The 27,733-nt window shown below is 40.6% G+C and overlaps 2 protein-coding genes and 1 non-coding gene across 8 annotated transcripts in view; 1 reads left to right on the top strand and 2 right to left on the bottom strand.

The window, feature by feature from the left end:
• Positions 1 to 368: 368 nt before the first annotated feature.
• Positions 369 to 25,449, bottom strand: GSKIP (GSK3B interacting protein). Of its 3 annotated transcripts, XM_065549341.1 has the most exons (4): positions 25,358 to 25,449; positions 8,253 to 8,320; positions 5,184 to 5,442; positions 369 to 2,135 (listed from the first exon to the last, which is right to left on the bottom strand). In XM_065549341.1, exons 3-4 carry the CDS (start codon positions 5,439 to 5,441, stop codon positions 1,974 to 1,976), a joined length of 420 nt encoding a protein of 139 aa, XP_065405413.1. In that variant the 5' UTR covers position 5,442; positions 8,253 to 8,320; positions 25,358 to 25,449; the 3' UTR covers positions 369 to 1,973. The 3 variants fall into 3 exon arrangements, with proteins under 3 accessions (XP_065405413.1, XP_045252875.1, XP_065405414.1); XM_045396940.2 differs by lacking the exon at positions 8,253 to 8,320; XM_065549342.2 differs by lacking the exons at positions 8,253 to 8,320; positions 25,358 to 25,449 and adding an exon at positions 8,676 to 9,066.
• LOC123574917 (U2 spliceosomal RNA) lies at positions 2,876 to 3,066 on the bottom strand. The gene has a single exon (XR_006700100.1). It is a non-coding gene; the product is annotated as a U2 spliceosomal RNA (small nuclear RNA).
• Positions 25,450 to 25,610: 161 nt separating the features above from the next.
• Positions 25,611 to 27,733, top strand: part of ATG2B (autophagy related 2B) — an 83,520-nt gene continuing 81,397 nt past the window's right edge. For all 4 annotated transcript variants that reach the window (XR_012416098.1, XM_005562166.5, XM_005562164.5 and 1 more), the window contains exon 1: positions 25,611 to 26,111. Coding sequence is in view for 3 of the 4 variants with exons in the window: in XM_005562166.5 (XP_005562223.2) it covers positions 25,950 to 26,111 (162 nt within the window). In the remaining variant the exon portion in view is untranslated. The remainder of the gene's footprint in view (positions 26,112 to 27,733) is intronic.

Below are 27,733 nucleotides of genomic sequence, written 5' to 3'. Positions count from 1 at the left end.
TAACGGGCTAGGACTGCAGGTGTGTGTCACCAGGCCACACTTTTATAATTTTTTGTAAAACTGGGATCTATGTTGTGCAGGCTGCTCTTGTACTCCTGGCCCCAGGTGATCCTCCTGCCTGCGCCTCCCAAACCACTGGAATTGCAAGTGTGAGCCACCACACCTGGCCTATCTGCTGGTTAAGTTCTTTAAACAGAACAGGTAAAATGGAGGTTTTAATATCTGGATTCTCATGTATATCTGTGTAGTTTTATTAACGTCCTCTCCTCTTGTTCCTCATTTCTCTTTCATAGTAATAACAGAAAGCTCACTTCAGTCACTTCAAATCCAAATGTAACAATGCAGAATTAAAAAATGGAAACAAGCTCTTGGAATTAATCATTTATCACAAAATGAACAATTTCAATTCTTAAACATACAATCACTTTTCTTCATACTAACTCAAAATGAGTAAACTGAATTTTATTCAAACTTTACAAATATCATTTACATTTAGCCTGAGATTAAGCATGAGAAAGTTCAACCTGAAGTTAGACTTCATTGCCCAGTTAAGCATCTGAAAATAAAGCTGAGAATGAATATACATCATCAAACAAAGCATTCCAAAGAAGTCTGGCAATGAATTGTGACACAAACTGAACTTTAATTTGCTCTGGTCCACATGATCTTCAGAGCCTAAAAGTTCCTATTTTTTAATAATGATGGAAAAATATCTGCAAATGACAAATGCATGAAGGTGTGACCAGATGCAAAATTTTAGTTCAACATTTCTACAGCAGCTGCTTTAGGTGACCATTAAAAAACAACTCCCCAATCCTTATTGTTCAACATGTACTTGAAAACATGCGGCAGCATGGTACAGTTTATTAAATTTATAAATATCAGTACCTGTAATAAAATATAAAATACTGAGTATCCCTTTTTCAAATATTAAGTCTCTGAATGCTTCATTCATCCTTTGGTTTCAAACCCATACAATGCACTCATATTACATTGTAGATTTTGCATGGAGACAGAACACTGTACATCTGTTGGGGAAGGTGGGGTGCTGTGGGAATACCAAAGCACTACATCATAGAAAGTAAATGTTGAAGCAAAAATACTTTCTGAATATATACTGTACATTATGTAAACACACATTCAGAATAAGAATCAACACAGGCCAAAATATTGTTTTCTAGGAAACCAGAATCTTCTTTCTTTTAAATCACACACTGAAGATGCTTTTTGTTAAGAAAAAGAATGAAGTCTGTTCCTGTATTTGCTTATGTGCTTAGATATCTTGGAAATGAGTAATTATTACATTCATTGCTAACGGTTTATCCTCTGCTTAGTTGGCTGGCTGTTGCAAACACGGAATACAGAACTATTTCAGTCCCTGTTTTTCATTTAATACTAGTTCAGTAATATATAATTAAATAATCTTTATTAATCCATTATTTCTAATATAAATAGATTAAGTGAAGCAGTGAATTTCAAAATTTGTGCAGGGGAAACTAGTTGATAATTTGTTTCCAATAAGGCTAGTAGCAATTAATTACTACAAAGTTTCTCCAAGCTAGTAGTGAACCCCTGATTTAGCAGGTTGAATCAAAGTGTATAGTTAGGTAATTCTAATTCCTCTATTACTGTGCAAATCTAGAATTTCCTATGTAAAAGACAGTGCTAGCAGCATCAAAGCCCTGTAATAAGAGTATGAAATACTGATTAGGATTTGAAATGAAGAGATATTATATGAAGACATGTGAATGTCTTAATGATGGTATCATAGCAACGGCCTCAGAATTCCCTTACTGAAACAGAAACTAAGACAAATCATTATTCAATAATCTTCTGAGCCAAAAGCCTAAGTTGAAAGCAAGTGATAAAAACACAAAACCAAAGATGCATTTTCTATGACCATATGCAAGAATTTCAAGCTTTATATCAACATTCTGTACCAGCACCAGCCCCTCTGAAAGGAAAAAGTGTAGTCATGACTGTCCATCCCTTTTCAAAGCTTCCAGTCTTTGAAGGAGTGCGTTTCCAAAGGCTTCCCGGTAGGCGGGGCTGAGTGTATCCAACAGTGAGTAGACTGTTTCGTGGTAGGGAGTCTGTAAATGATCATCCACCTGGTCAAAAGCATAGCCTACCACCTACAAGAGAAATGCAACAGTGAATTCATTAGTTTTCATGCTGGTACAGAAAACAAAATCCAAGTGTTTACGTGAGTAACTATCCTTTCAAAAAAAAAAATTATTTTTTTTTCCTAGCCACTAGACCACCAGATACATGGATAATTATTGAGTGACACTATTTCTCAATCAATGTCAGAGTATGCACATTTTAAAAACAACCTTTAATACTTCAGCAACTTACAATGTGTAACACAGAAACACCACCACTAAAATGCTCCCTATAGAATTTTCTTTAAAATTTAAAAGGTTTTACTTAGAATCTCAAGGAAATGCAGAATTTGAAAAGCTACACAAAAACCATTTTCATATTCTAAAACATGCATCTATTATTTACCCTATTTAATTCCACATATACTGAGGGTCCACTATATTAAGTACTGTAATAGGTAATATGTTAGTTCATATTTTTGTAATAGGTAATATATCATTGGTTCATATTTTTATCATTTTTTACTCCTTTTATAAATAGAATTATAGAAATTATTCCTAACAATTTAGTTTTAATAATTAGTTGTTAATTTTAATAACTGTTTTATTAATTGGTTTAATAATTTAATTATTCATTTTAATAACTGCTTAGCTTTATTATTAGTAATCTGAAAGGCCACTTTCACCTAATATATTTCTTATCTGACAGGGAATAAATGCTCAACTCTGTGAGATAAAAGGGAATGTTACTGTGTTTTCTTTTTTCTTGGTAGGGGTACACTATTTCTGGAAGTATTGCAATACCAGGTCGATGAGTGAAGTGAATGGAGCAAAAGCCTATTCTATCTCCCTGCTCCAAAAATCCATTTAATATATTGTCCTTGCATAGAGGATATAACAGATATTAAACTGATAAGAAGAGATACTCCAACTGATCTAAGTCAAAAGGCTGAGAGGTGATTTTTTTTTTTTTCCTGTGACCACAGCTACAACTTTTCTTTCTGACAAGATTATAAGGTATATCATGGTTCACCATCACAATATAGGGCAAAATTAATTTAGTTTTTGCTGACTTAAGTTTGTACATTCCCTATATAAATCCTAAATTTTTATGACATCTACTTAAGCCATAGAAGGTGAAAGTTTATGTTAGAAATAGAAGCTGAGTTTTTTTTTTTTTTTTTTTTTTTTAATGAAAAGCAGAGGCAGACGCCTAAGGAAAATGAATCACACCTCTTCAGATCCATGCTCGATTACTGTACTCTCTACAGTGGAGTACAGTTCAGTTTGCCTTCTTCCTCTTATCACTGTTAGACTGTGATCTTCCTGGTGGACAGGGATCATGTCTTATTCATGGTTTGATTTTCAATTGCTGACACAGGATAGTTGCTCAATAAATGTTAACTGAATCAGACTGAAAAACAAATACTTGAGCACCTACTACATGTCAGGTTTTACAAATGGTTCAGATTTTTCTGTATCACACCATCATATAATCATTCCCCAAATCATTTTAAGTTTTTGTAAATCTCCAAGTTATAGATTAAGAAGTAGGAACTCTCAGGGGTAGACAGATTCACCTAAGATCATTTAAATTCACATTTAAGACTGCTGACTCTCTGATCAGAACTCCTTGTATCTCCCCAGCGCCAACTTAGAATTAACCAACACAAGACAGAATTAGCTTACTAATTCTGTCATTTATCTCTACTTCTGATTTAGGGTTCGCCTCTAAACACTCTGAGCTTTTAGTACAAATTTAAGGATGTGAAAAGAAGTGCACAAAAATTAGTTAATTCAGGTACTATGCTTAAAGTTAAGCAGCTATCTTTCTGGCAGCTGTGAGGAAATTGAGGGTAGTACAGATGCTGGCCTTGCAATTTGCTCCATCAAGGAATATACAGTATACACGACTCATCTTCAGCAAACTGAATCCAGTGAAGTAAAGAGATGTTTATGTACTTAAGATAATATCATGTGACATTCTTACTTGCTTAGGTAGGCCTAGCTCACCACCTTATGATAATGTACAATTACTTTGAACAAATATAGAAACACAGAAATGTATGACATTTGTTAAGACTGAAGATTCATTGATTAGTAAGGTTAAAACTAGATTTTAGATTTTCTAATGTCTATCCCGTTGTTCAGTAGCTCAAAGGTTTTTATAACAGTTTTTTTTTTTTTTTTTTTAAACAGGGTGTGTGTACCCAGGCTGGAGTACAGTGGCCCAATTCTAGCTCACTGCAACTTCAGACACATGGTCCCCCTCCTAAGCCTCCCAAGTAGCTGGATTACAGGAAAGTGCTGCCATGTTGGGCTAATTAACAAAATATATATTGTAGAAACAGGGTCTTGCTATGTTACCCAGGCTGGTCTCGAACTCCCGGCCTAAAATGATCCTACCAGCTTGGCCTCCCTAAGTGCTAGGATTACAGGCAAGAGTCCACAGGCCTGTCCTATAGTTTTTTCTTTTTTAATTAAAAGTTGCTCTCAGGTGATGTTTTCTACTATTCTAAACTCATGATTTTGGTTTAAAGAATGGAAAGGTTAATCTGCCTAGAAGAGCTCTCATAATAAAGAGATACTCATAATAAAGGGTTAATGGGACACTCTTGGAAATCTGGGGGTGGAATGTTCTGCTCTGATTTATTTCTGATCTAAGAGTTGGAAAACAGTGTTGTCAAGTATGTTATTTTAACAGAAGAGACATTTCCAAGGGGTTGACGAAGATCTTTTCAACACAATAACTGCAAAACCCATTCAATGCAGAGAATGTATATATAATTTTGGTGAACACATTCAGCTATAGATGAGAAATAAATTAGTTTTGGGGGTCATGATTAAAACAAAGTCACACCCTGCAAATCAAATGTTTTTCAAAAAAATTCGGTTTCCCTGTATCGATCAAAAGCCTTTAAAATTAATAAAAATTCTAGGTAAAAAGTTTTTCTTAAAAAAATTTAGAAGCTACTGAATATTCAGTTCTCATTTAACACTCTTCCCCTCCCCAATACCTCTCTTTTTGATAAAGTGGTGAAGACATATTTTTTTTTTCTAAAAAGAGAAGTGAGTTACCTTGAGCCCTGCTTCAGTGAGCTCTAAGCAATATCTGTTTCTTTCCTTTGTTTCCACATTGATATAGGCCACATCATCTGCACACCGCAGGCTTTTCGAGACAAACATGTTATTAACGGCAAAGAGAACATCATTTACAACTGCTTCAGCTTCTAGCCTCATGTCTTTCATGTCAGTTCCTTCAAAACCATTAAGTTCTGAACCTTCTTCAAATCCTGACATACTGCTTAGCTCCATGGGATTACAGTCTGTTTCCATTCTGTGAAAAAAAGCAGTTATAAAATTTGTTTATAGAAAGACATTCAAAATACTACATTTGATTAAAAGTAGCCATGCCTTACAATTGCTACTTAGTACAAAACACTAGCTAACAATTTTTAGGAAAAATACTATCTAAAAACATTTCTAGTGTTTTTTCACAGCAAAATCACAGACACCTATAGATTTTCAAAAAAAGAATCTCCCTTCTCCACTTACCCCCAACAGGTCAATTTCCATATTGATAAGCATTTAGAATATATATATATATTTTTAGCTATTTTGAATAATGCCTCAGTAACAATCCTAGTACATATTTTAAAATGTATAATTTTTCTCTAGGACAGATATTTAGAACTGAAATTGCTGAGTTAAAGGACATACTTATTTTAACTTTTTTTTTTTTTTTTTTTGAGATGGAGTCTCGCCCTGTTGCCCAGGCTGGAGTGCAGCGGTGCGATCACGGCTCACTGCAAGCTCCGCCTTCCGGGTTCACGCCATTCTCCTGCCTCAGCCTCCTGAGTAGCTGGGACTATAGGTGCCCGCCACCATGCCTGGCTAATTTTTTTGTATTTTCAGTAGAGACGGGGTTTCACCGTGTTAGGTAGGATGGTCTCGAACTCCTGACCTTGTGCTCCGCCCGCCTCGGCCTCCCAAAGTGCTGGGATTACAGGCCACTGCGCCTGACCTATTTTAACTTTTAATATATACTGCCAATTTGCCCTTCAAAAAAATACAGTATGACTTATACTTCACTGACAGAATATGAGGGACTGTACTTTTTCACCTCTTTCCAATTCTTTTAAATTTTTGCCAATTTAAGAGGTGAAGAATGATAGCTCATTGTTGTAATATTATTTCCTTGAGTAAACATCTTTTTAGATGTTTATAGGATATTTTTAGTTCTAAGATCATAGAGCTGCAATAAGCAGAAATGGAAATAAATCTAAACTGCATGAAATCAGACGGCAAGTCTTTACCTACCACAGTATACTACCACTCAGTAGTTCCTTTTATGACTTCTAGATTGGGGTTCTGCTCTAGGCCTTCCCCATCCCATGATCACATTTTAAAAATCCCCTAAATTCTCGTTGTATCTGAATTTAACTCTTTCATCCATCTGGAATTTATTTTGCATAACTTTATTTTCCAGATGGATAGCTAACTGTCCCAACACCACTTACTGAATAACCCACCTTTTCACCACTAATTTGAAGTGACCCAAATGTTATATTTTGAAAAATATTATTTCTAATTTTTCATGTTAACTGGATCCAATATTACTGCCAGGCTGCTATGTGGTTTTAGCTTTTCTGTGACTGGGGTTAAAAGAGATCTTCCTGGCTAAATGTATTGTTAAAATTTGAAATGTGTGAATGAGAAAAGTTAATTAATGTGAAAGTGCTTTGGAATGTAAACAAGGCTTTATAGAACAAACTATGGTGAGCGATTGTGCTTTCTTTTTGCTTGGCAGGTTTTAAAAGTAAAGTTTCACTTCTCTGATACGGATTAAGCATATGTCGTCGTGAATGAAGCATAACTCTTCATTCACTCACGTATTCAATCAACCTTCATTTCCTATCTACTTGAACACTGTGGTCAAGGTCTAGTCCCACCCCCTAACCACACTGGAGTTAGATTAGACTGGTAATAAACGGTAATAAACTCACTGTATTTTAAGAGACAAGGTCTAACCATGTTGCCCAGGCTGGAGTGCAGTGTGTGATCATTGTGTACCATAACCTAGAACTCCTGAGCTCAAGCCATCCTACTACCTCAGCCACCTGAGCAGTTGAGACTACAGGCTCGAGCCACCACGCCTGACCCTTAAATGCTTTTTTAGAAGAAGTCTCAATTTTTTTCTGACAATATGGACAATTTTTTGGGCATTTATTTAAACCACTGATCTGGTACATTACACAGTCCATCGCTATTCCAAGTTATGCCCTATTTGTGTAATATTCAAAATCCTTCAAGATAGTGATATTCAAAATTCTTTAAGCTAGTCAGTAGAATTACTTTTAAGAGCTTATAAAATTATAGATACATTTTCCTCACTGCAGAAAAACAAAATCAAAATCAAAAATCTCTGGAAGATGAGTTATTTTTTTCAGAGCTCCTGAGTGATTTTGCTGTGCAGCCACTGCTCTAAATTATCAGCAAAATCTTAAGAAGCTAGAGTTCCTACAGCTGAATGTCATTTCCACACTACAAAAGTCAAAACTACTTGCTGAAGGCAACTTATAACATACGTAAAGCTATTTCAAAAAATTACATAGCAAATGTATAATGTATTCCTCCAATGCTATTTCAATTAATATGTTTTAAAGACTTTATCTTGTCTCTCATAGCATTTTACAGAATTAGTCACTCGCTACAAACAGAAGTTAATTATAAAATTACCAATTATTGCTGGAGCAATCTGTCGGGTAACTGAAAGCTCAAATTGACTTATTATATAGGAAAAAAAATTTAGTTTTCCAAATTTTACCTTATTCCAAAAATAATCAGTATACTGCTTAAGATTATATTTGGTTTTATATATACAAAATGAGCCCTTTCTTTTTTACTAGTTTTGAAGATTTAGAAATGACTGACTACTATAAATCTCTTGACACCATGAGTATCAAACATCTTAATTTTGCTTCAGTTATCAAGAACTTCAATTAGAGATGTCAGAAATAACGATCATTACATAAAAAGATGTTTATATGAGAAAGTTTTACATTTATAAAGCTTTTTTTTTTAAGCAAGAGTCTAATTCATTGCAATTAGGACTTTGATGATGCAGAAAGATCAAGAATCCAGTACTTAAAGGGAAGAAATCCTCACAGGTCGGTGAAGTAGGTCACCAAACAGTTGTAATAATCAGCACCGAGCTGCAAAAAAGGAGGAAGACACCCTTCCTAAGACTGAACTTTTAAGACACCTTCCCTGAAATGTCTTTGAGTAACATACAATTTAGAACTTTTGATGACACATACAAATTAAAGTAATGGAGCATTACATAAATAACATTTTTAGCCATTATTTTAAGGTATGATTACAACTTGTTTTTTGTTGGTTGAAACAGGTTCTTGATTATTTACCAATATCCTTTTCCCTGCCTACGACCACCCATATTTTCCAAGGGCAACCATAATGCCCCCTTCCCGTACTAAGTAAAGTAACCAAGCAATTTGGCTGAGATTGACTCCAATCCCCAGATACAGGCTCTTCCAAACTAATTAATACCTGAAATTCCTCTTGGTCACTTTATTTTTCTGAGACAGAGTCTCGCTCTGTTGCCCAGGCTGGAGTGCAGTGACGTGATCTCGGCTCACCGCAACCTCTGCCTCCTGGGTTCAAGACATTCTCCTGCCTCAGCCTCCCGAGTAGCTGGGATCACAGGCCTGGCTAATTTTTGTATTTTCAGTCGAGACAAGGTTTCACCATGTTGGCCAGGCTTGTCTTGAACTCCTGGCCTCAAGCAATCTGCCTGCCTCAGCCTCCCAAAGTGCTGGGATTACAGGCATGAGCCACCACGCCCGGCCTTCCTGGTCACTTTAATCAGAATAGTTCAGTCACAGCACACAGCCCAAGCTGTTCCAGGCAGCCACGTTGAGATGGGGCCACTAGCCCAAGCACGATGCTGACAACGGAAAAAAACAGAGCCAAGAGATTCACAGAGAAATGCGGCCAGAGTCCACTCTGGTTTCCCAGCCTTTGCACTTCTCAGTTATTGGAGCCAACAAATTCCTATTATCTTACTGGCAACAGAAAGCATTCTACTGGATTTAGGAGTCTACCCATGATGAAAGGCAGTGATTGATTTAGCTCTACAACAGCCCTATGAGGGTAAAAAGATTTAGAAAATGGAGCTCAGATGATGATGATGATGACTATTTTTGTGCCTGTCATGTAGAAAGTGCTTAATAAAAGCTTTGTAGAATCTGGATATCAATTAGTTTCCTTTTGCTTCTATAATAAATTACCAAATTAGTGGCTTAAAATAGCACACACTTACTCTCTTACAGTTCTGGAGATGAGAAGTCTAAAAGCAAGATTTCAGCAGGTCTGTATTCCTTCTAGAGGCTTCAGGAAGAAAACTCCTTACCTATTCTAACTTCTAGAGGACATCCGAATTCCTCAGCTTATGATACCTTCCTCAATCTTTAACATATATAAAAACATTCAAATTACTTCTTTTTCTGTTCTTCCTTTTTTTGGAGAGTTATCTATTTACGAGACAGGATCTTGCTGTCGCCTAGGCCATAGTGCAGTGGCACAGTCTTGGGCTCAAATGATTCTCCCACCTCAGCCTCCCAAGTAGTTGGGACTACGGGTGGGTGCCATCAGGCCCGGGTAATTCTATATTTTGGAGAGACAGGGTCTTCCTATGTTTACCCAGGCTAGTCTTGAACTCCTGGGATCCAGCAATCCTCCTACCTTGGTCTCCCAAAATGCTGGGACTACAGGTGTGAGTCACTGTGCTTGGCCATAATTTATTTTCAGTGAACACATTTGATGGGCAACATAAGGTGCTAGGCAGTACATGCTTCTCTTAAAAGGAGGTCTAGAATACTTGCCAAGCCCATTGCCTTCTCTGGAAAGGTTTCTGAATCATGGGTTTCATGCTTTGTATTTTAATTCCAGCATCATCATAGCAAAATGTACTGGGGATGGGTATTTCAATTAAAGGCACCATCTCAAGGTTGGCAAGGGGTTTATTTATGTCTTAAGTCAAGAGCTTTGCCCAACTACTTCCGGATGGTGGTCTAGCTAATCAGATTCTCTCTCAAGGAGTTTGAAAAGAGACAAAAACCATGAAGTCAGTTAGCTGGTGACGACAGCTAACTGTGATGACAGGAGTTACAGAGGAAGAGCAGTGAGCAGCTAGGTTGCTATGTTGACAGACACTTGAGAAGCAGCTTCCACACTTTGGATTATGTACCCCAGAAGATAAAAATATTTTGAGCAGATACCTTATTATAAGCATTTATATAAATATTCTACCACAATTAAAATATTTAAGACATATAAATACACACTTAAACAGAAGGTAAAGATGGAATATATATTTTCTGCTCAATGGATTATCTGTGTACCTGACTAGAAGCCTGTACCATTGAGGATGAGAAAATACAGGCCCATTTCAGTGAAGGAACAACCACTGGAATTACTACTGACACTTTAGAATTGCCATCAGGTTACCAGAATGGTTGACTCATCAATGTGAATCCTGTAAAAATCTTTGCTTTCCCTTTTTGTACACAAAACAATTTATCATCATATAAGAAATTCTAGATGAACAGAACTTTCTGTGATGATGGAAATGTTCTTTATTGTTGTCCTCCAATACAGCAGCTAATAGCCATCTGAAGTTTGGCTACTGGGATGGAGAAATTGAATTTAAAAATTTATTTAATTTTGGTTCATTTAAACTTAAATAGCTAGTGGCCACTCTATCAGATAGCACAGGTCTAGACCTCTGTGAAAACTTGCAGATAATATAATAAGCAGAGTTTATACTAAGGCTGAAAAATCTCAGCGGATGTAAAGGCACTGAATCAAACTTTATATGAGTAGCAAAATTTGGAAATTGAGATATAATTGAATCCTAACTACTGTACATAAAGGAATCTATCATCGTTTCAAATAGTAAAAACTAATGAATCATCATCCTATGTTTTATAATCTTGTCTACTCAGATTCTAGGTTTATTAATCAAATATCATAATCCACTCTGTACCTACATACCCAGCATTTTTTAAAGCACTAGAATACTAATAAAAGATGTCTACTGGTAGCTCACAGTCTAATTTGGGAAAGAAGACAGGCACATAAAATATTTGCACAAATATTAATGCCATACACACACATCATAACTATTCTCCCCAAACATACTTAATTGTGAGTGGCAGATAATTACAGAAAACAATGATACGTCTTGGTCCTGCTACACTATCACTAAACTTGTATGAACCTGAGTTGGCCACATAATCTCATTGGTCTCAGAGAGTTCTCATCTACAAAATAAGGTAAATGGGCAGAAAATTCTTCACTGTTCTAAGAGTTTTGACATTCTATAACCTATGACAATGGTTATGATGGGGCTTGACTAAGGGGACAGGTCAGTCAAAACTGGTCTGGCATGAGCACGAATAAAGAGTTATAAATAAGCAAAAAGGTCTTGAGAATTGTGAAAAATTCTGTGTAGGGAACAAAACATAAGCAAGGGTCAGCACAGGGTGTGGCAGGAACTAGTCGGGCTAAAGTACAAGGATATGCAGGGATGGCTCAATTTGACAGCGTGCTGACACCTAGAGAGAGGAATTTGATTTTGATATAATAGGCTGTTTTAAGGTCTTGGGAACGGAAATACAAATATCTTTTTATTTAATATAGGTTTATTATTGGCAGTATGTAGTATGGTTCTGCTTTTTTATCCATCTGGCAACCTCTATCTTTTAATTGGGGTGTGCTATGGTATGAATATTTGTCCCCTCCAAAACTCATGTTGAAATTTAATTTCCAATGCAACGTGGCAGCACCAAAAACTGAAGCCTTAAGAGGTGACTGGGTCATGAGTGCTCTTCCCAAAGAGTGGATTAATCCATTTACGGATTAACAGTTCAATGGGTTACCATGCAAGTAGAACTAATGGCACTGCAAGAAGAGGGGGAAAAGATGTGAGCCAGCACATTCAGCCCCCTCACCATGTGATGCCCTGTGCCACCTCAGGACTCTGCAGAGTCTGCACCAGCAAGAAGGCCCTCTCTAGATGTGGCCCCTCTACCTTGGATTTCTTAGCCTCCATTACTATAAGAAATAAATTTCTTTATAAATTATCAACTTTCAGGTATTCTGTTATAAGCAACTGAAAATGGACTAAGGGTGTTTAGACCACTTACATTTAATTTGATTACTGTGATTATTGATATAGTTGAGTGTGAATTTGCTATCTTGCTATTTGTTTTTAGTCCCATCTGTACTTTATTCCCTTTTCCTTATTTTCCTCTTTGCTTTTGAATTAACCACTTTTTAGGATTCTATTTTATATCCTTTGGTTCTTATTATATTTTTTGTTGCATGTTTTTGGTGGTTGCTTTAAAGCTTATAGTATACATCTTTATCATAATGTGCCTCCAATTAATACTATACTATTGCATGTATATGAACTTTACAAGACACTACTACTATGTAGCATTTGCTATTGTCACATATTTTACTTCTACATAAATGATAAACTTCATAATAATATTCTTGCTTTAAACAGTCAATTATTTTTCAGAGATTTAGGTAATAAGTAGTATTTTATATGTAACTATATAATTACCATTTTTTGTGCTCCTTCATTTGTACTGATCTATATCTACATGTATTATCTGTATCATTTTCCTTCTGCCTGAATAACTTCTTTCAACGTTTCCTGTAGTGCAGGTCTGCTGTTGATGAATCCTTTCATCTTTCCTATGTCTGAACTAGTCTCCCTTTCACCTTCATTTCTGAAAGATATTTTTGCTGGGTAGAGAATCCTAGGTTGGCAGTTTTTTTTTTTTTTTCTTTCAAGTCTTTAAATACGTTTCTTGGGTGCAGTAGCATGTACCTGCAGGCCCAGCTATTGGGGAGTCTAAGGTGGAAGAACTGCTTCAGCTCAGTTCATGACCAGCCTGGGCAAAATAGTAAGAGCCTGTGTCTCTAAAATAAAAAAATGAAACAGATGTTTCTCAACTATCACCTTGCTTGTCTTGCTTCCCATGAGACATTTGATGTCATTGTTATCTTTGTTCCTCTTGGTGTAGTTTTTTCATGCTTCTTTTCCTTAGGTTTCATTGAGATTCTGGAATCTATAGGTTTATAGTTTTCAACAAATTTGGAAAATTTCTAGCCATTATTTCTTCAAACATTTATGTGTTCCTACCCTCTTTGGGGACTCTAATTTTATGTATATTAGTCCAAGTGAAGGTGTCCCATTCCTCACTGCTGTATTTTTTTCACTCTCTGTTTCATTTTGATTTATTGATATGTCTTCAAGTTTGTTAATCTTTTCTTCAGTATCTATTCTATTTGTGTCTTTTAATCTTTTAAACACATTTTCCATGTCTTTGCTTAATTTGCTCAATCTTTTTTCTAGTTTTTTTTTTAACATATAAAATACAGCTGTAATAAGTGTTGTAATGTTCTGCCTACTAATTTCTTTTTTTTTTTTTTGAGGTGGAGTCTCGCTCTGTCGCCCAGGCTGGAGTGCACTGGCTGGATCTCAGCTCACTGCAAGCTCCGCCTCCCGGGTTTATGCCATTCTCCTGCCTCAGCCTCCCGAGTAGCTGGGACTACAGGCGCCCGCCACCATGCCCGGCTAGGTTTTTTTTGGTTTTTTTTTTAAGTAAGGACAGGGTTTCACCGGGTTAGCCAGGATGGTCTCGATCTCCTGACCTCGTGATCCACCCGTCTCGGCCTCCCAAAGTGCTGGGATTACAGGCTTGAGCCACCGCGCCCGGCCCTCTGCCTACTAATTTCAAGTATTATTTCTGGGTTAGTCTCAACGGACAGATTTTTCTTCTCAATTATAGGTTATATTCTGCTGCTCTGCATGCCTGGTCATTTCTGACTGGATGCCAGACATTGTGAATTTGGTGCTGAATGTTTTTATATTATTTTAAATATTATTGAATTCATTTGGCTAGACACATGGTGAGAAAAAGTTTAAAAAGTAATAAATATTATTGAGCATTGTCTTGGGAGGTAGTTATCTGGAAACAGCTTGATCCTTCTGGGTCTTGCTTTTAAACAAGATCTGTATTTAATCTCTAGTTAATTTTGTCCCATTACAGAGGCAAAACCTTTCTGAGTACTCTACCCAGTGCCCTATGAATCACGAGGGTTTCTATTCTGTGTGATATGAGAATTATCCCTGGTCCTGCTTTAGCTCAGAAAATTGTTTCCTCTAATTATTTTTTTTAATGGAAGAACAGAAACGATTACTAAACACATGAAAATACACTCACAGTTAGAAATCATAGAAATAATTAAAATGAGGTAACATGCCGGGCGTGGTGGCTCAAGCCTGTAGTCCCAGCACTTTGAGAGGCCTAGACGGGCAGATCACGACGTCAGGAGATCGAGACCATCCTGGCTAACACAGTGAAACCCCGCCTCTACTAAAAAATACAAAAAACTAGCCGGGCGAGGTGGCAGGCGCCTGTAGTCCCAGCTACTCGGGAGGCTGAGGCAGGAGAATGGCATAAACCCGGGAGGCGGAGCTTGCAGTGAGCTGAGATCCAGCCAGTGCACTCCAGCCTGGGCGACAGAGTGAGACTCTGTCTCAAAAAAAAAAAAAAAAAAAATGAGGTAACATTTAACATCTTGCAGATTGGTAAAACATTTTCCTTTTTGAGTCTACGCATGAAAAATTTTCTAAATCAAGTATTATTGAGGACGCAGAACAGAGAACATTTAGACACTGAGTGGGAGTGTAAACTGGCACAACACTTTGGAAAATGATTTGATATTATCCAATAAAGAGGAAGATCCAGCAATTTAGGCTCCAAAGAAATGAGGAGATTTATAATTTTCATATCGCCTCTGCTTCAGAAAGTCCCAAGCTGAGTATCCTCCTCTCTTTTTTCTTTTTTTTTTTTGAGACAGAGTCTTGCTCTGTCACCCAGGCTGGAGTGCAGTGGCACTATCTCAGCTCACTGCAATCTTGGCCTCCTGGGTTCATGCGATTCTCCTGCCTCAGCCTCCTGAGTAGCTGGATTACAAGCAGCCACCACCGTGCCTGGCTAACTTTTGTATTTTTAGTAGAGACAGGGTTTCACCATGTTAGTCAGGTTGGTTTCGAACTCTTGATCTCAAGTGATCCACCCACCTCAGTCTCCCAAAGTGTTGGGATTACAGGCGTGAGCCACCGCACCTGGCCCCTCCTCTAATTCTTTTTGGTAGTTCTTTCCCCAGCCTAGGGCAGTGAACTCACAGCCGTGAATCAGTATTCAGCTGCAGGCTGGAGGGAGACCCTTTGTATATCTTCACAGTCCTTGCTTTCTGTGAAGCTATTTACTTCCTAGGACTCTCTGTCCTAGCTGCCTTGGCCTTCTTGGGTTTCTAGCTCTATGTCCTCAATTCAGGGAGACCATCAGGCTTTACCTGGTTTTTTCTTTCCAGTGCTATGACTGGCTTTAGGCAATACACTGGGGCAACAGGCTCACCATATTTGTATCATGCTTCTCAGGGATTACTGCCCATTACCTGATGCTCAAAAGTCTTGAAAACATTGTTTCATATATTTTGCCCACTTTTTCTTTTCTTTTTTTTTTTTAAACTAAGGTGAGAAGGTCCTTGTTAGTCTATCTTGGCCTTAAGGGGAAGTTCCAATAATCAGTTTTGAGCTAACTTTGCAAGCCTATTTTATTGGTTTCTCTTTCATTGACTTTAGTCTCTCCTATACCACTCTGAACCAACGTTTACCGTCTTGCTGTTTCCTTCGTTAATGAATTAAATGCATCTGACACATGCTCACCATATGTTTTATGGCATCCATGTTTTTAACTTGAAAAAAATTATTTTAACGCTACTTTGAAGACATTTAGACCTCTAAAATTCAGCTCAGACAAACCTATTTCAGGATTCTGTATCTGATCTCAAGATGGTCAATCACTGTATCTTCCTGAACAGTATCTCTGTTTTGGTACTGCTGTACTTAAGCCTCACGGCAAATAACTTTTGTGTCTGTACTACCACAGATCCATGAAGATGGGAGCCTGTGATATACATATCACTAGCACAGTGTCTGGCATAAAGGAGGACTTCGTTGAATATTTTCTGAATGAATAAAACACAGAGAAAATTCTAACTCTCTGCTTCTCAAGTGTGATACTTGGCTCTGTGACAAGTAGTATACAAAGACTCAGGACAAACATGGCAGATATTCTTGGAACATACACATTGCTCTTACTATATCAATATCAGGAAATATTACAAAACTGCCTAGAATGTTAATGAAAAAGTACACAAATGTTTGGCTATCTCAAGTCATATCCTCTTTAGGTTACACCCCTACGCGTCTAGGGTTTCCTTTGCCTCTAAAAGGTACATCTGAGTGAGGACTATTTCCATGAAAAATAAGTTTGACAAGTATAGCCCTAACCCAAGGAATTAATTCAAGAAGATGAAAATTTCAGGCACTGTGTCTGGCAGTATAAAGTTAAAAAGCAGAGGCAGGAGCTGGTAAAAGGATACAAGGTTAGGGCTGAGTCAGGCTTTCTCTAAGTTTTTGCAACTCTTTCCACTTCAGTTATGCTATTGCTCTGTCAAAAATTAATTGTTGATAGTTTTGGCTGGGTGTGGTGGCCCACGCCTGTAATCCCAACACTTTGGGAGGCTGAGGCAGGTGGATCACTCGAGGTCAGGAGTTCGAGACCAGTCTGGCCAACATGGCAAAACCCCATCTCTACTAAAAATAGAAAAAATTAGCTGGCCATTATAATCCCAGCTACTGGGGATGTTGAGGCGGGATAATCTCTTGAACCCGGGAGGCAGAGGCTGCAGTGAGCTGAGATCGTGCCACTGCATTCCAGCCTGGGTGACAGAATGAGACTCTGTCCCCCAAAAAAACAAAACAAACAAACACAAAATATTATTGATAGTTTTAATTTTTTAACATTCGAATTTTCCTATGGTGAAAAGAAAATGATTGTTTTCAATAAGAAAAAACAATTTAAAAATTGCGATCCTTTGGAAAGTATAGGGTGTAGGAAGCAGAAATCCTTTTCTTAGAGAAATCAGGCTATTATTCAGACACTTAAAATAACTGGTAGCATCAGTTGCAAATAAAACAAGAGCTCTGAATTTATCTGCATTTCCAACAACTGTTTTGAAAGTAAAGATGAATAAAGTTTATTAATTATTATCAGCAACATTTAGAATTTAGGCAAAGCTAAAACCCAATTTAACCTCTGCTTTCTGTAACACATAACATTTAATCTGTTTTCAATAGCTTACAGACATATATATTTTAAATAACAAATTTTAATTCAGAATCATGTGTAGTATCACAAATATAAAGTATTTGTAATTCAAGTAAGAATGGCTATTTTCCCATCTTTATTTTTATTTTTATTTTTTTTGAGATGGAGTCTTGCTCTTTCGCCCAGGCTGGAGTGCAGTGGCGCAATCTCAGCTCACTACAAGCTCTGCCTCCTGGGTTCAGGCCATTCTCCTGCCTCAGCCTCCTGAGTAGCTGGGACTACAGGCGCCCGCCACCAGGCCCGGCTAATTTTTTTGTATTTTTAGTAGAGACGGGGTTTCACTGTGTTAGCCAGGATAGTCTCGATCGCCTGACCTCATAATCCGCCCACCTCAGCCTCCCAAAGTGTTGGGATTACAGGCGTGAGCCACCGCGCCCGGCCTATTTTCCCATTTATACACTAGTTTATAAAATTATTCTGCACCCCATTTTCAGTAATGACACAAACATATATATATTCTAGTAATTATAAATCTAGACAACAGAATTGTGCTTATCTTAGTCTCTCTGTATTGCTATAAAGAAATACTTGAGGCTGAGTAATTTATAAACAAAAGAGGTTTATTTGGCTCATGGTTCCACAGGCTGTACACGAAGCACAGTGCCAGCATTTGCAATGGCCTCCAGCTGTTTCCACTCATGGTGGAAGGGGAACCAGTGTGTGAAGATCACACAGTGAGAAAGGGTGGAGGTGGAGGAGATACACAGGTAGGTAGGTAGGTAGGTAGGTAGATAGAGCAGGACACCCAGGCTCTTTTCAACAACCAGTTCTGTCAGAAACTGAGAGAGAAAACCCACTCGTTCCTGGGAGAAAGACACAGAGTCATTTGTGAGAGATCCACACCTCTCCCACCTCAAACTGACACCCCCACCCCACCCTGCCCCAACCCTGCCCCAACACCTCTCACCAGGCCCCATCTCCAACAGTGGGGATCAAATTTTCCCAACAGACTTGGTGGGGCGAAACAAACCATATCCAAACCATAGCCTTCCACTCCTCGCTTCTCAAATCTGATGTTCTTCTCATATTCAAAATACAACCATTCCCTCCCAACAGGCCCCAACTCTTAACTTGTTCTAGCACCAACTCAAAAGTCCAAAGTCTCATCTGAGACTCAAGGCAAGTTCCTTATAGCTATAAGCTTGTGAAGTAAAAAACCAGGTTATTTACTTCCAAGATACAATGACGGAACAGTCATTGGATAAATGCTGTTTTCCAAAGGGAGAAATTGGCCTAGAGAAAAGGGTAAGAGGCCCTATGAGAATCTGAAACCCATCAGGGCAGACATTAAAGTTCCGAAATCTCCTTTGAGCATGTCCTGCATCCTGGGCACAGCAGTGTGAGGGGTGGGCTCCCAAGGCTTTGGGCAGTCTCATCTCCATGGCTCTGCTGGGTGCAGCTCATGTGGCTGCTCTCATGAATTGGAGTCAAATGCCTGAGGCTTTTCCAGGATGAGGGTGCACACTGCCAGTGGCTGTGCAATTCTGTGGTCCCCATGGCATCCCTGTTCCCACAACTCTACTAGTCAATACCCCAGTGGAGACTCTCCATCGGGGCTCCAACACCACATTTCTGCTTGGCAACATCCTAGCAGAGTCTTTCTGTGACACCTAGGCCTTCTGATACATCCTCTAAAATCTAGGTGGAAGCTGCCAAGCCTCTGCCACTTTTGCATTCTGTGCCCTGAAGTCCTAACAACACATAGAAGCTGCAAAGGCATACAGCTTGCAGCCTGAGCTGAGTACCTGGAGCCCTTTGAAACAGCTGGAGCTGGAGCAACCAGGATGCAGGGAGCTGCATTCCAAGGTGGCAAAGGACAGTTGCGCCCACAGCTTTGACTGTGGAAACCATTCTTGTCTTCTAGGCTTCTGGACTTGCGATGAGAGGGACGGCCTAGGAGATTTCTGAAATGCCTTGAGGGCCTTTTCTCCATTGTCTTGGCTATTAGCATCTGGCTCCCTTTTATCTGAACTAACTGGATTCTTCTCCTGAAAGTGCTCTTTCCTTCTTTAACACAAGGCCAGGCTGCAATTTTTCCATATTTTTATGCTCTACTTTCCTTTTAAATTCCAACTTTAGATCATTCCTTTCCTCCCATATTTGATCCTAAGCTGTTAAAAGAAGCCACACCACTTCTTGAACCCTTTGCTGCTTAGACATTTCTTCTACCAGATACTCTAGGTCATCACTCAAGTTGGGCCTTCCATAAAGCCCTAGGGCATGGAAGCAATGCAGCCAAGTTCTTTGCTACAGTGTAACAAGGGTCCCGTTAGCTCCAGTTCTCAATAAGATCCTCATTTCCCTCTGAGCTCTCCTCAGCATGGCCTTTACTGTCTATATTTCTATCAGCATTTTGGTCACAACCATTTAACCAATCTCTAATAAGTTCCAAACATTCTTTCATCTTCCTGTTTTCTGAGCCCTTCAAGCTCTTTCAACCTCTGTCCATTACCCAGTTCTAAAGCTGCTTCCGCATTTTCAGGTCTCTTTATATCAACACCCCACTCTCAGTACCAATTTTCTGCCTTAGATGCTGCCACTCATGACAGAGGGGGAGCCGGGATATGCAGATCACGTGGTGAAGGAGGGAGGGAGGGAGGGGAAGTGGGAGAGAAAAAGGGAGTAGGGAAGAGGGAGGCAGACATATACAGAGAGAGATAGAAAGAGAGAGGAGGTTCTTTTCAAAGACCAATTCTCAGGGGAACTAAGAGTGAGAGCTCATTCACTCAGAAGGGCACCGACCCATTCATGAGGGATCCACCCCCACGATCCAAACACCTCCCACCAGGATTCACCTCTAACACTGGGGATAAAATTTCAACATGAGGCTTGGTGGGGCCAAACCATTTCCAAACCACAGCAGTGCTTTTGTTGATTAAGGAGGGAACTCAGGAATAAGAGGGAAATACACAGGGTTAATTTGAGTTTTTACAAACTGTAAACAGCAACACTGACTGGGTGCTATGGCTCATGCCTGTAATACCAGCATTTTGGGAGGCTAAGGTAGGTTGATTGCTTGAGGCCAGGAGTTCGAGACCAGCACGGGCGACATGGTGAAACCCTGTCTCTACCAAAAAACACAAAAATTAGCCAGGCATAGTGGCACAAGCCTGTAGTCCCAGCTACTTAGGGGCTGAGGAAGAGGATCGGGTGAACCTGGGAGGTTGAGGCTACAATGAGCTATCGCACCATGCACTCTAGTCTGAGTGACAAAGTGAGACTCTGTCTCAAAAAAAAAAAAAAAAAAAAAAGTGTAGCAATACAATCCTGTAAACCTTTCCTTTGAAACCAGAAACTGTAAATGAGACTCTAGGAAAAAACACTCAAAAATGGAATGTTAAACAAAAAAAACAAAAATCCAGGTATGACAGTTTCTTATTTCTATATAATCCTCTAGGAAATAAGTATTACTTGGCACTATATTTAAAGTACATTCTAACAAACATAAATCAATATCTACAGAGACATGAAGTAGAAAACCTCACTGCTTTCCATTTAAACTTCAGGATCTCTACCAGATCCTGAGCAATATGCTCTTTCTAGCAAAGAGACAAAAATTGGAATACTTTATACTTGCTATTATTTATTCTGGTAGATTGTATCACCTGATGTAAAGTTTCCATAAATGATTCCTGAAAACATCATACACAAATTATTTAGGAACCAGCTCTTTCTCCAACTGTTGGCATAATTTTTGGGTGGTGTTCGGGTGTTTGTGTTTTTGGAGGATTCATAAAACTGGTTATTATGACACTGATTACTAAATCGTTGATTCTTTACTTCCTAATTTATTAGACTATTTTGTTTCATTACGAGTTCAGAGCATCAAAGAGCTTTGACCTTGATGACAAAAAAATGGGTAAAGACAGTCATATATACCTAGCCTGACAAAAGAACAGTCCCAGAAAGATTTCAAGAGCTTTACAGAGACTGCAAATTTTCACCTTCAAAGTCTGACCTTTCGGTTGACATTGTAACAGTCAGCTGAGGGCAGGATACAGTATCTTAATCATGATTACCTTTATCTGTACCATACACTACAACCTGGAAAATCTTCTCAATAGGAACAAGAAGGGGCCAGTAAGGTGTGATGGTTAACAGGCTCTCAAGCAGACTGACTGGGGCTAGAATTTTAGCTCGGCCACTTAATTTACTCTGTGACTTAGAAAAAGATGTTTTAATCTTTCTCAGTTACACATTCCTCCTCTTTAAACTGATGCTAAAATAGCATCTACCTTTAAGTGTATAGAGAGAACTAAATGAGTGAATTCATGGCAAGTGCTTAGAACTGTGCTGGGCAAACAGCTGAAGAAATATCATCTATTCTATTAAAAGTATTTAACACTATCTTTCAAGATGAAAGCCTTGCCCTGAAGCTCAAGCCATGTGCCTCCAAGTTACGTGCTCTTTACATTATGTAGGGGATTGGCTGCTGCTGTGTTGCTCTTCCTCCAAGAGCCATAAGGCATGGAGCCCTGACAGCAGAGTCCTGTTACCTCAGGTGCAAGTCATAAAAAAAGGTCAAATACATCTCCTTGGCTTTTCTTTCATTTCCCATGTTAACAGATTTCTCTGAAGGACAATTATTTTGCCATGACCCATCTAGCCTCTGGCATACAGCCCCTCACCTGTCACTTCAAACTTTTATATAATTCTTAATAAGTTGACAATATTCGATTGGGTAATCATTTTCTTCTTTTTAAAATTTATTTTTATTTTTTGAAATAGGGTCTTGCTCTGGCACCAAGGCTGGTTTCAAACTCCTGGTCTCAGGTGATCCTCCCGGCACTGGCCTTCCAAAGCGCTGGGATTAGAGGGACGCTTCACCACTAATTATTTTCATCTTCCTGAAGTAATGCAAGGTGTTAACATTTTGTGACAAGTACTTTGTCTTTCACAAAACACAAAAACGGCACTGTGAATTGGGATGAGTTTGTTCCCTACTGTAGCCAAAGACATCATGATGACAGGTCCTAAACCTGGATATTTATACTGAATTTCTCCTAGAAAGCATAAAGTTTACAAGGCTACACACAATACTCTGAAGAGAGCATATTTGTTATCGCAAAACCTTCGTTTTAATTTTTCTTTCTGATATTTGAAATTGCAGGCACTGTATGGATAGCCTGAATGCAACTGTATATTGAAAAAGAAACCACTTATTTAATAGCTGCTGAAAGAAGTTCAAATCGTATCTATTTGTCAGAAGTCTATTTCAAACCTTCCAAAGCCTATTCTAATTTATTGCCGGATAAGATCCCACCTTTGACTTTTCACACCACCTTGCTTATATTCCTTTTATGGCAAATATTAGAATTATTATTTGCAAACATGTTTTATCTTCAAAATATATCCAGAATCCAACAGCTTCTAACTAATCATCTTCACTGCTACCATTTTGGTCCAAACCACTGTCATCTTTTCCTTGGATTACTACTACGATATCCTTCTAACTGGTTTTGTTGTTTTCACTCTGGTCCTCCCACTTCCACACCAGACTATTCTTAACATAGCAGTTAGCATGATCCCATAGAAACTGAGGCCATATTACGTCACTTCTCTCCTAAATCCACCTCACCCAGAGTAAAGGCCAAAGTTCTTTTTTTTTTTTTTTTTTAAAGACAGAGTCTCACTCTGTTGCTCAGGCTGGAGGGCTGGAGTGAAGTGGCATAATCTCCGCTCACTGCAACCTCCGCCTCCTGGGTTCAAGCGATTCTCCTGCCTCAGCCTCCCAAGTAGCTGGGATTACAGGTGCATGCCACCACACCTGACTACTTTTTAATATATTTTTGGTAGAGACAGGGTCTCACCATGTTGGCCAGGCTAGTCTTGAACCCCTGACCTCAAGTGATCTGCCCGCCTTGGACTCCCAAAGTGCTGGGATTATAGGAGTGAGCCACAGTGCCCGGCTCCAAAGTTCTTATCAAAGGCCCAGGAGGCCCTACATGATGTGCTTCCTCTGCGCCCCCAGCCCCCAACTGCCCAGCTTCTACTTTTTCCTTCACTCACTCCTGATGTTCCCTAAACTCATCAAGCATTCTCCTGTGACAGCACGTTGCACTTGCTGTTCCCCTTGCGTGGAAAACAACTCTTCCAGGTATACGTGTGCCTCACTTCCCAGCTTTCTCCAAGTTTCTGCTAAAATGTAATCTTATTAAATAAGAGAATGTCTCTTACCATCTCATATAAAAATGGCAAGTCCCTTCTCTCTTCCCCATCTCCATCCCCTTTACAATGCTTTTGTTTTTCCAACAGCCCTTATCACCACAAAGCATATTATTCACTCATTGATTGCATGTTTCTCCTCCCTTCAATAAAACGTAAGTTCCGGGAAGGAAGAGACTTATCTGTTCACTGCTGTATCCCCAGCACCTAGAACAGTGCTTGGCACACAGAATGCAATCAATAAACATTTACTGAATAAATGAACAAACTTCCACTTTATTATTATTTTTTAAAGAGACAGGGTCTTGCTCTGTGGTTCAGGCTGGAGTGCAGTGGCATAATCGTAGCTCGTAAGATCCTTTCTGATATTTGAAATTGCAGGCAGTCTATGGATAGCCTGAATGCAATTCTGCAGCCTCAAACTCCTTGGCTCAAGCGATTCTTCCGCCTCAGCCTCCAGAGTAGCTGGGACCACAAGCAGGCACCACCATGCCCAATGACCTTCCACTTTAGAACATAAACTCCTTGAAGGTTCTGCCTGATTCTTGATACTGTTCACATCATCAACTGTGGTGACGTTCATTTAACAGACCTTAACAAAATTTTTGAGTGAAGAGCAAGGGAATCTAAGTTACTGAGAATACTTGGGGTAAGTCTACAAGGAATTAGGGGAATCAACAATCCAAGCAACTGCATACAGAGCACCCTGATTCTAAAACGAAAAGGTGGTTGTGGAAAGCGGAATCAGATGTTTCTCCATCTACCAACATTTTGGGCAGTATTTCCAAGGCATTCATGAAAGTTGCTGAGACAGTAAATATTTCACTCCTTAAACTGCTCGTCTTAATTCACTGGGATTAAACAGCTGTATGTTTCAGGACTCTGTTCAGGTTCGTGCCCTACTCATATCATTTAATCTTCCTAATAAATCCATGCACATAAGATTTTAATCCACTGACACTGGGCAAAGGAGGCAACGTGGACTCGGGGAGGGCAGTGGCCGGCTCAAAGTGGCTGGGCTAATAGGTGTCAGTGCCAGGATTCTAACCCAGGACATTTGGCTTCTGGGCCATCGAACACCGGCACCCAGGCCTTTCGAGGTTGACTAACTTAAGAGCCGGCTCCGCCTCTGCAGGAGTTGCCTCCCAAAAGGCAGAAATACGATTGCGCAGACGACCAGAACAGCCCAAGTTCTTCACCCAGGTTCCCGCGGGATCAGGAGCCTTCAACATTTCTCAAGGAATGCAGTTTTGCCCACAGATGCTTCGAAAACCCAAGTTTCCTGATCGTTGGTATGACACACCCAGGATTAAGCGAGCGTATGCGAGAAGCGCTCTGCAAACCGCCAGGCGAACGGCAACGAAGAGGAAGCCTCGGAAACAATACCTGAACGAGGCGGGGGCTGAAGAACTTGCTGACAATGGGCACCGGTCAATGCTTGGGGGCGGGCGGGGATGTTCAAGAAGGGCTCCAGTCCTCCCCGCGGAGACGGCGGAGCCCCAAGCGTGCGTTTCTGGGGCGCCGAGGTCTGAGGGGGGGGCCGGGAGAGCCAGGTCGGTCTTAACAAGCCCCCAGACCCCTCTTAACACCGGCGCGGGGCCCCTGCAGCCTGCCGCCCCTCTCGGCCCAGCCCGCTGCGCGGCGTCGCGTCCCCGTCCGGAAGGCCCCACGGCCCGCCGGCGCCCCGAGCCCCTAGCCCTTGTCAGAGGCCGCCCCTCGCCCGCAGCCCGCCCGGCGGCTGCTTACCTGCGCACCCGGCGTCCTCTGCTTCTTCCCTCCGGAGGCAACTGGAGCCGACCGGCGGTGCCGCCCCCTCCCTCCCCGCCCTCGCCCGCCCCGCCCCCTCGGAGCCGGAACTGCTCCAGCTCCCGCCCTTCTGCCCGCCTTCCGCGGCCCCCTGTGTGGTGTCACTTCCGCCAGCGCCCGACGGCGCGCCGGGAGTCTGGGTCTCGCGAACGCGCCAGAAGCGTCCCTACAGCCGGGAACGCGCCTCGCGGATGACAACAAATTCGTCGCGCGGCGGCAGTGGAGGTGTCTGCCTCAGCCTCTGCCGCCTCCCCTCGCGCTCTCTTGCACTTTCTCTGAGCCGGTTGGGATCTCCCTCGGAAGTCCCCTGGCCTGGGGCCAGGAGGACCCCTCTGCGTCTTGCCTCCGCCAGGCCCAGCGCGAGCGGCGCGGCGCCGGCGATGGGGTCTCCCTGAGGAACTCCCGGCGCCAAACAGCGATGAAGGGGCCGCCCCAGGCTTAGGCCCCGCCGCGGCCTGGAGCCGGAGTCGCTACCCTGAGGCCGGAGCCAGCGCCACCCGCAGCCGCAGTCAGCCCAGCTGCCACAGTCACCATGCCTTGGCCGTTTTCGGAGTCTATCAAGAAGCGGGCCTGCCGGTACCTCCTGCAGAGGTACCTGGGCCACTTTCTGCAGGAGAAGCTGAGCCTGGAGCAGCTCAGCCTGGACTTGTACCAAGGCACCGGGTCCCTCGCCCAGGTCCCCTTGGACAAATGGGTAAGAGCTGCCGGGCAGCCAGCCGGGCGGGGCTCGCTCCCCTCTTTAGGGCGCTTTGAACCGGTGCCATCCAAGATTGGTGACAGTCATTCCCTCCTTGGGAATTGTTTGGACCCGAGTGTGGCACGGCTCAGAGAAATGTGTTAGAGTGTTGTTTAATCTGTTTAACAAGTTTGCTCTCCTGAATCACGTGTTCCGGAAACTTAACAGATGTAATGGAATCTACACTATGGGAATAATTGAGTCAGTGCTTCGGGGGGTCTGTGAAGCAGGCTCAATAGGTCCGTGGGAGGAGGTGACCAGAATTGTCCCTTAGGATGTGAGGGGCCGCAGGGTTTTGTGGCAAACAAACCCTGCCTTGTGCGATGACATTCTGGAACGATTAAGGATGAAGAGGACCTCTGGATGTCAGAATCCCTAGTTATTGGTTTTGGGTTGGCCACTTGCACACCATGTTTGCCTTGTTTGTCATCGTGCAGCGTTTGCCATCTGGAAGAAAGTTAGGTGAAGGCCTCCTGTGCCGGTTTGCCTGCTTTTGCTTGATTATATGTTTACAAGATAGGTTTGTGTACCCAGCCTGTGAATGGTCGTGTGGCCCTAGTAGTGCTGTTGAGTTACGCCTCTTTGCTTCACGTGACAGATCGTAAAAGCAGGTGTTGCAAAAGCGCTGAAGCTGCAATTTTCAGACATTTTAAAACCTGTCTTCTACTTGTCATCTAGAGGCTGTGAGTTCACTCATTGGTATACAGGTGCTTCATCTGAATTTCAACTCACCACATACAGTTGTACCTGCATTTGTGTGTTCAATGCATAATATTTTACTTAAAGTATATTCACTTTTGGGTTTGACAGGAATAGAGTGGCTTCTACCCTTTGCCCAACCCATACTTCCTTAGCCACAGAAAATCTTAAATGATGGAAATACCTTATTATGACCCTTAAGTGAATTTGTGCTAGAGACTATAAATCAGTATATAATTTTATCAGTATGTACATGACTTAAACTAGGGAGAGTACGCAAGATAGTGGAAAGAGCCCTGGTTTGAGAGCAGTAAGACCCAGTCCCTCACCAGGAGGTGAGAGTCCTACCCTTGGAGAGACTCTCCGGTCCGCCACAATTAGCCAAATGGTAATGGACTTAGCAATTCACCTGAGTTCAGTCAACACTAATGGAGCATACACTTCATCTCTGTGTCGTATTATGGTATTGTAATGCTGTAATTCTTTAAAAAGATAGGGATTCTGATGTATATTTTTGAATTCAACGACCCATGATTCTATACTTTTTATACGGTTAGGAATAGATTATCTTGAAAAAAGAGGGTTCAAGATTTATTAATGCCTTTTGTGGGTCGAAGGACTTTATATGCATTATTCTTTGATGACTTTAGCCCTATAAGGTGGGCATTAATATTTCCATTTTACAGATGGAGTTAAGCAATTTGCCCCGTCGCACATCTAGCAAGTATTACATCACATGGCCTAAGATCAAAAGAAAGGCAGTTAATGTTTATTGAGTATGTATTTATGTCAGGCATTGTAGTAGGCACTTTCATTTGTGAGGTTTTATTTAGTCCTTATGGGAAGTCAGAGGTAGTGATATTTGAATTTTATAGTTTGAG

The sequence above is a fragment of the Macaca fascicularis genome, chromosome 7, assembly GCF_037993035.2.
Source record: "Macaca fascicularis isolate 582-1 chromosome 7, T2T-MFA8v1.1".
NCBI lineage: Eukaryota > Metazoa > Chordata > Mammalia > Primates > Cercopithecidae > Macaca > Macaca fascicularis.
The sequence above is the reverse complement of the archived record's forward strand: the minus strand, read 5'-3'. Positions and strand labels throughout refer to the sequence as shown.

Bases quoted from the DNA above. Each gene is read 5' to 3' on its own strand.
- GSKIP (XM_065549341.1), bottom strand. From the start codon at position 5,441: ATGGAAACAGACTGTAATCCCATGGAGCTAAGCAGTATGTCAGGATTT. The intron at 2,136-5,183 runs GTAACTCACTTC...TTTCTCTTGTAG, and splicing joins TCACTGAAGCAGGGCTCAAG to GTGGTAGGCTATGCTTTTGA.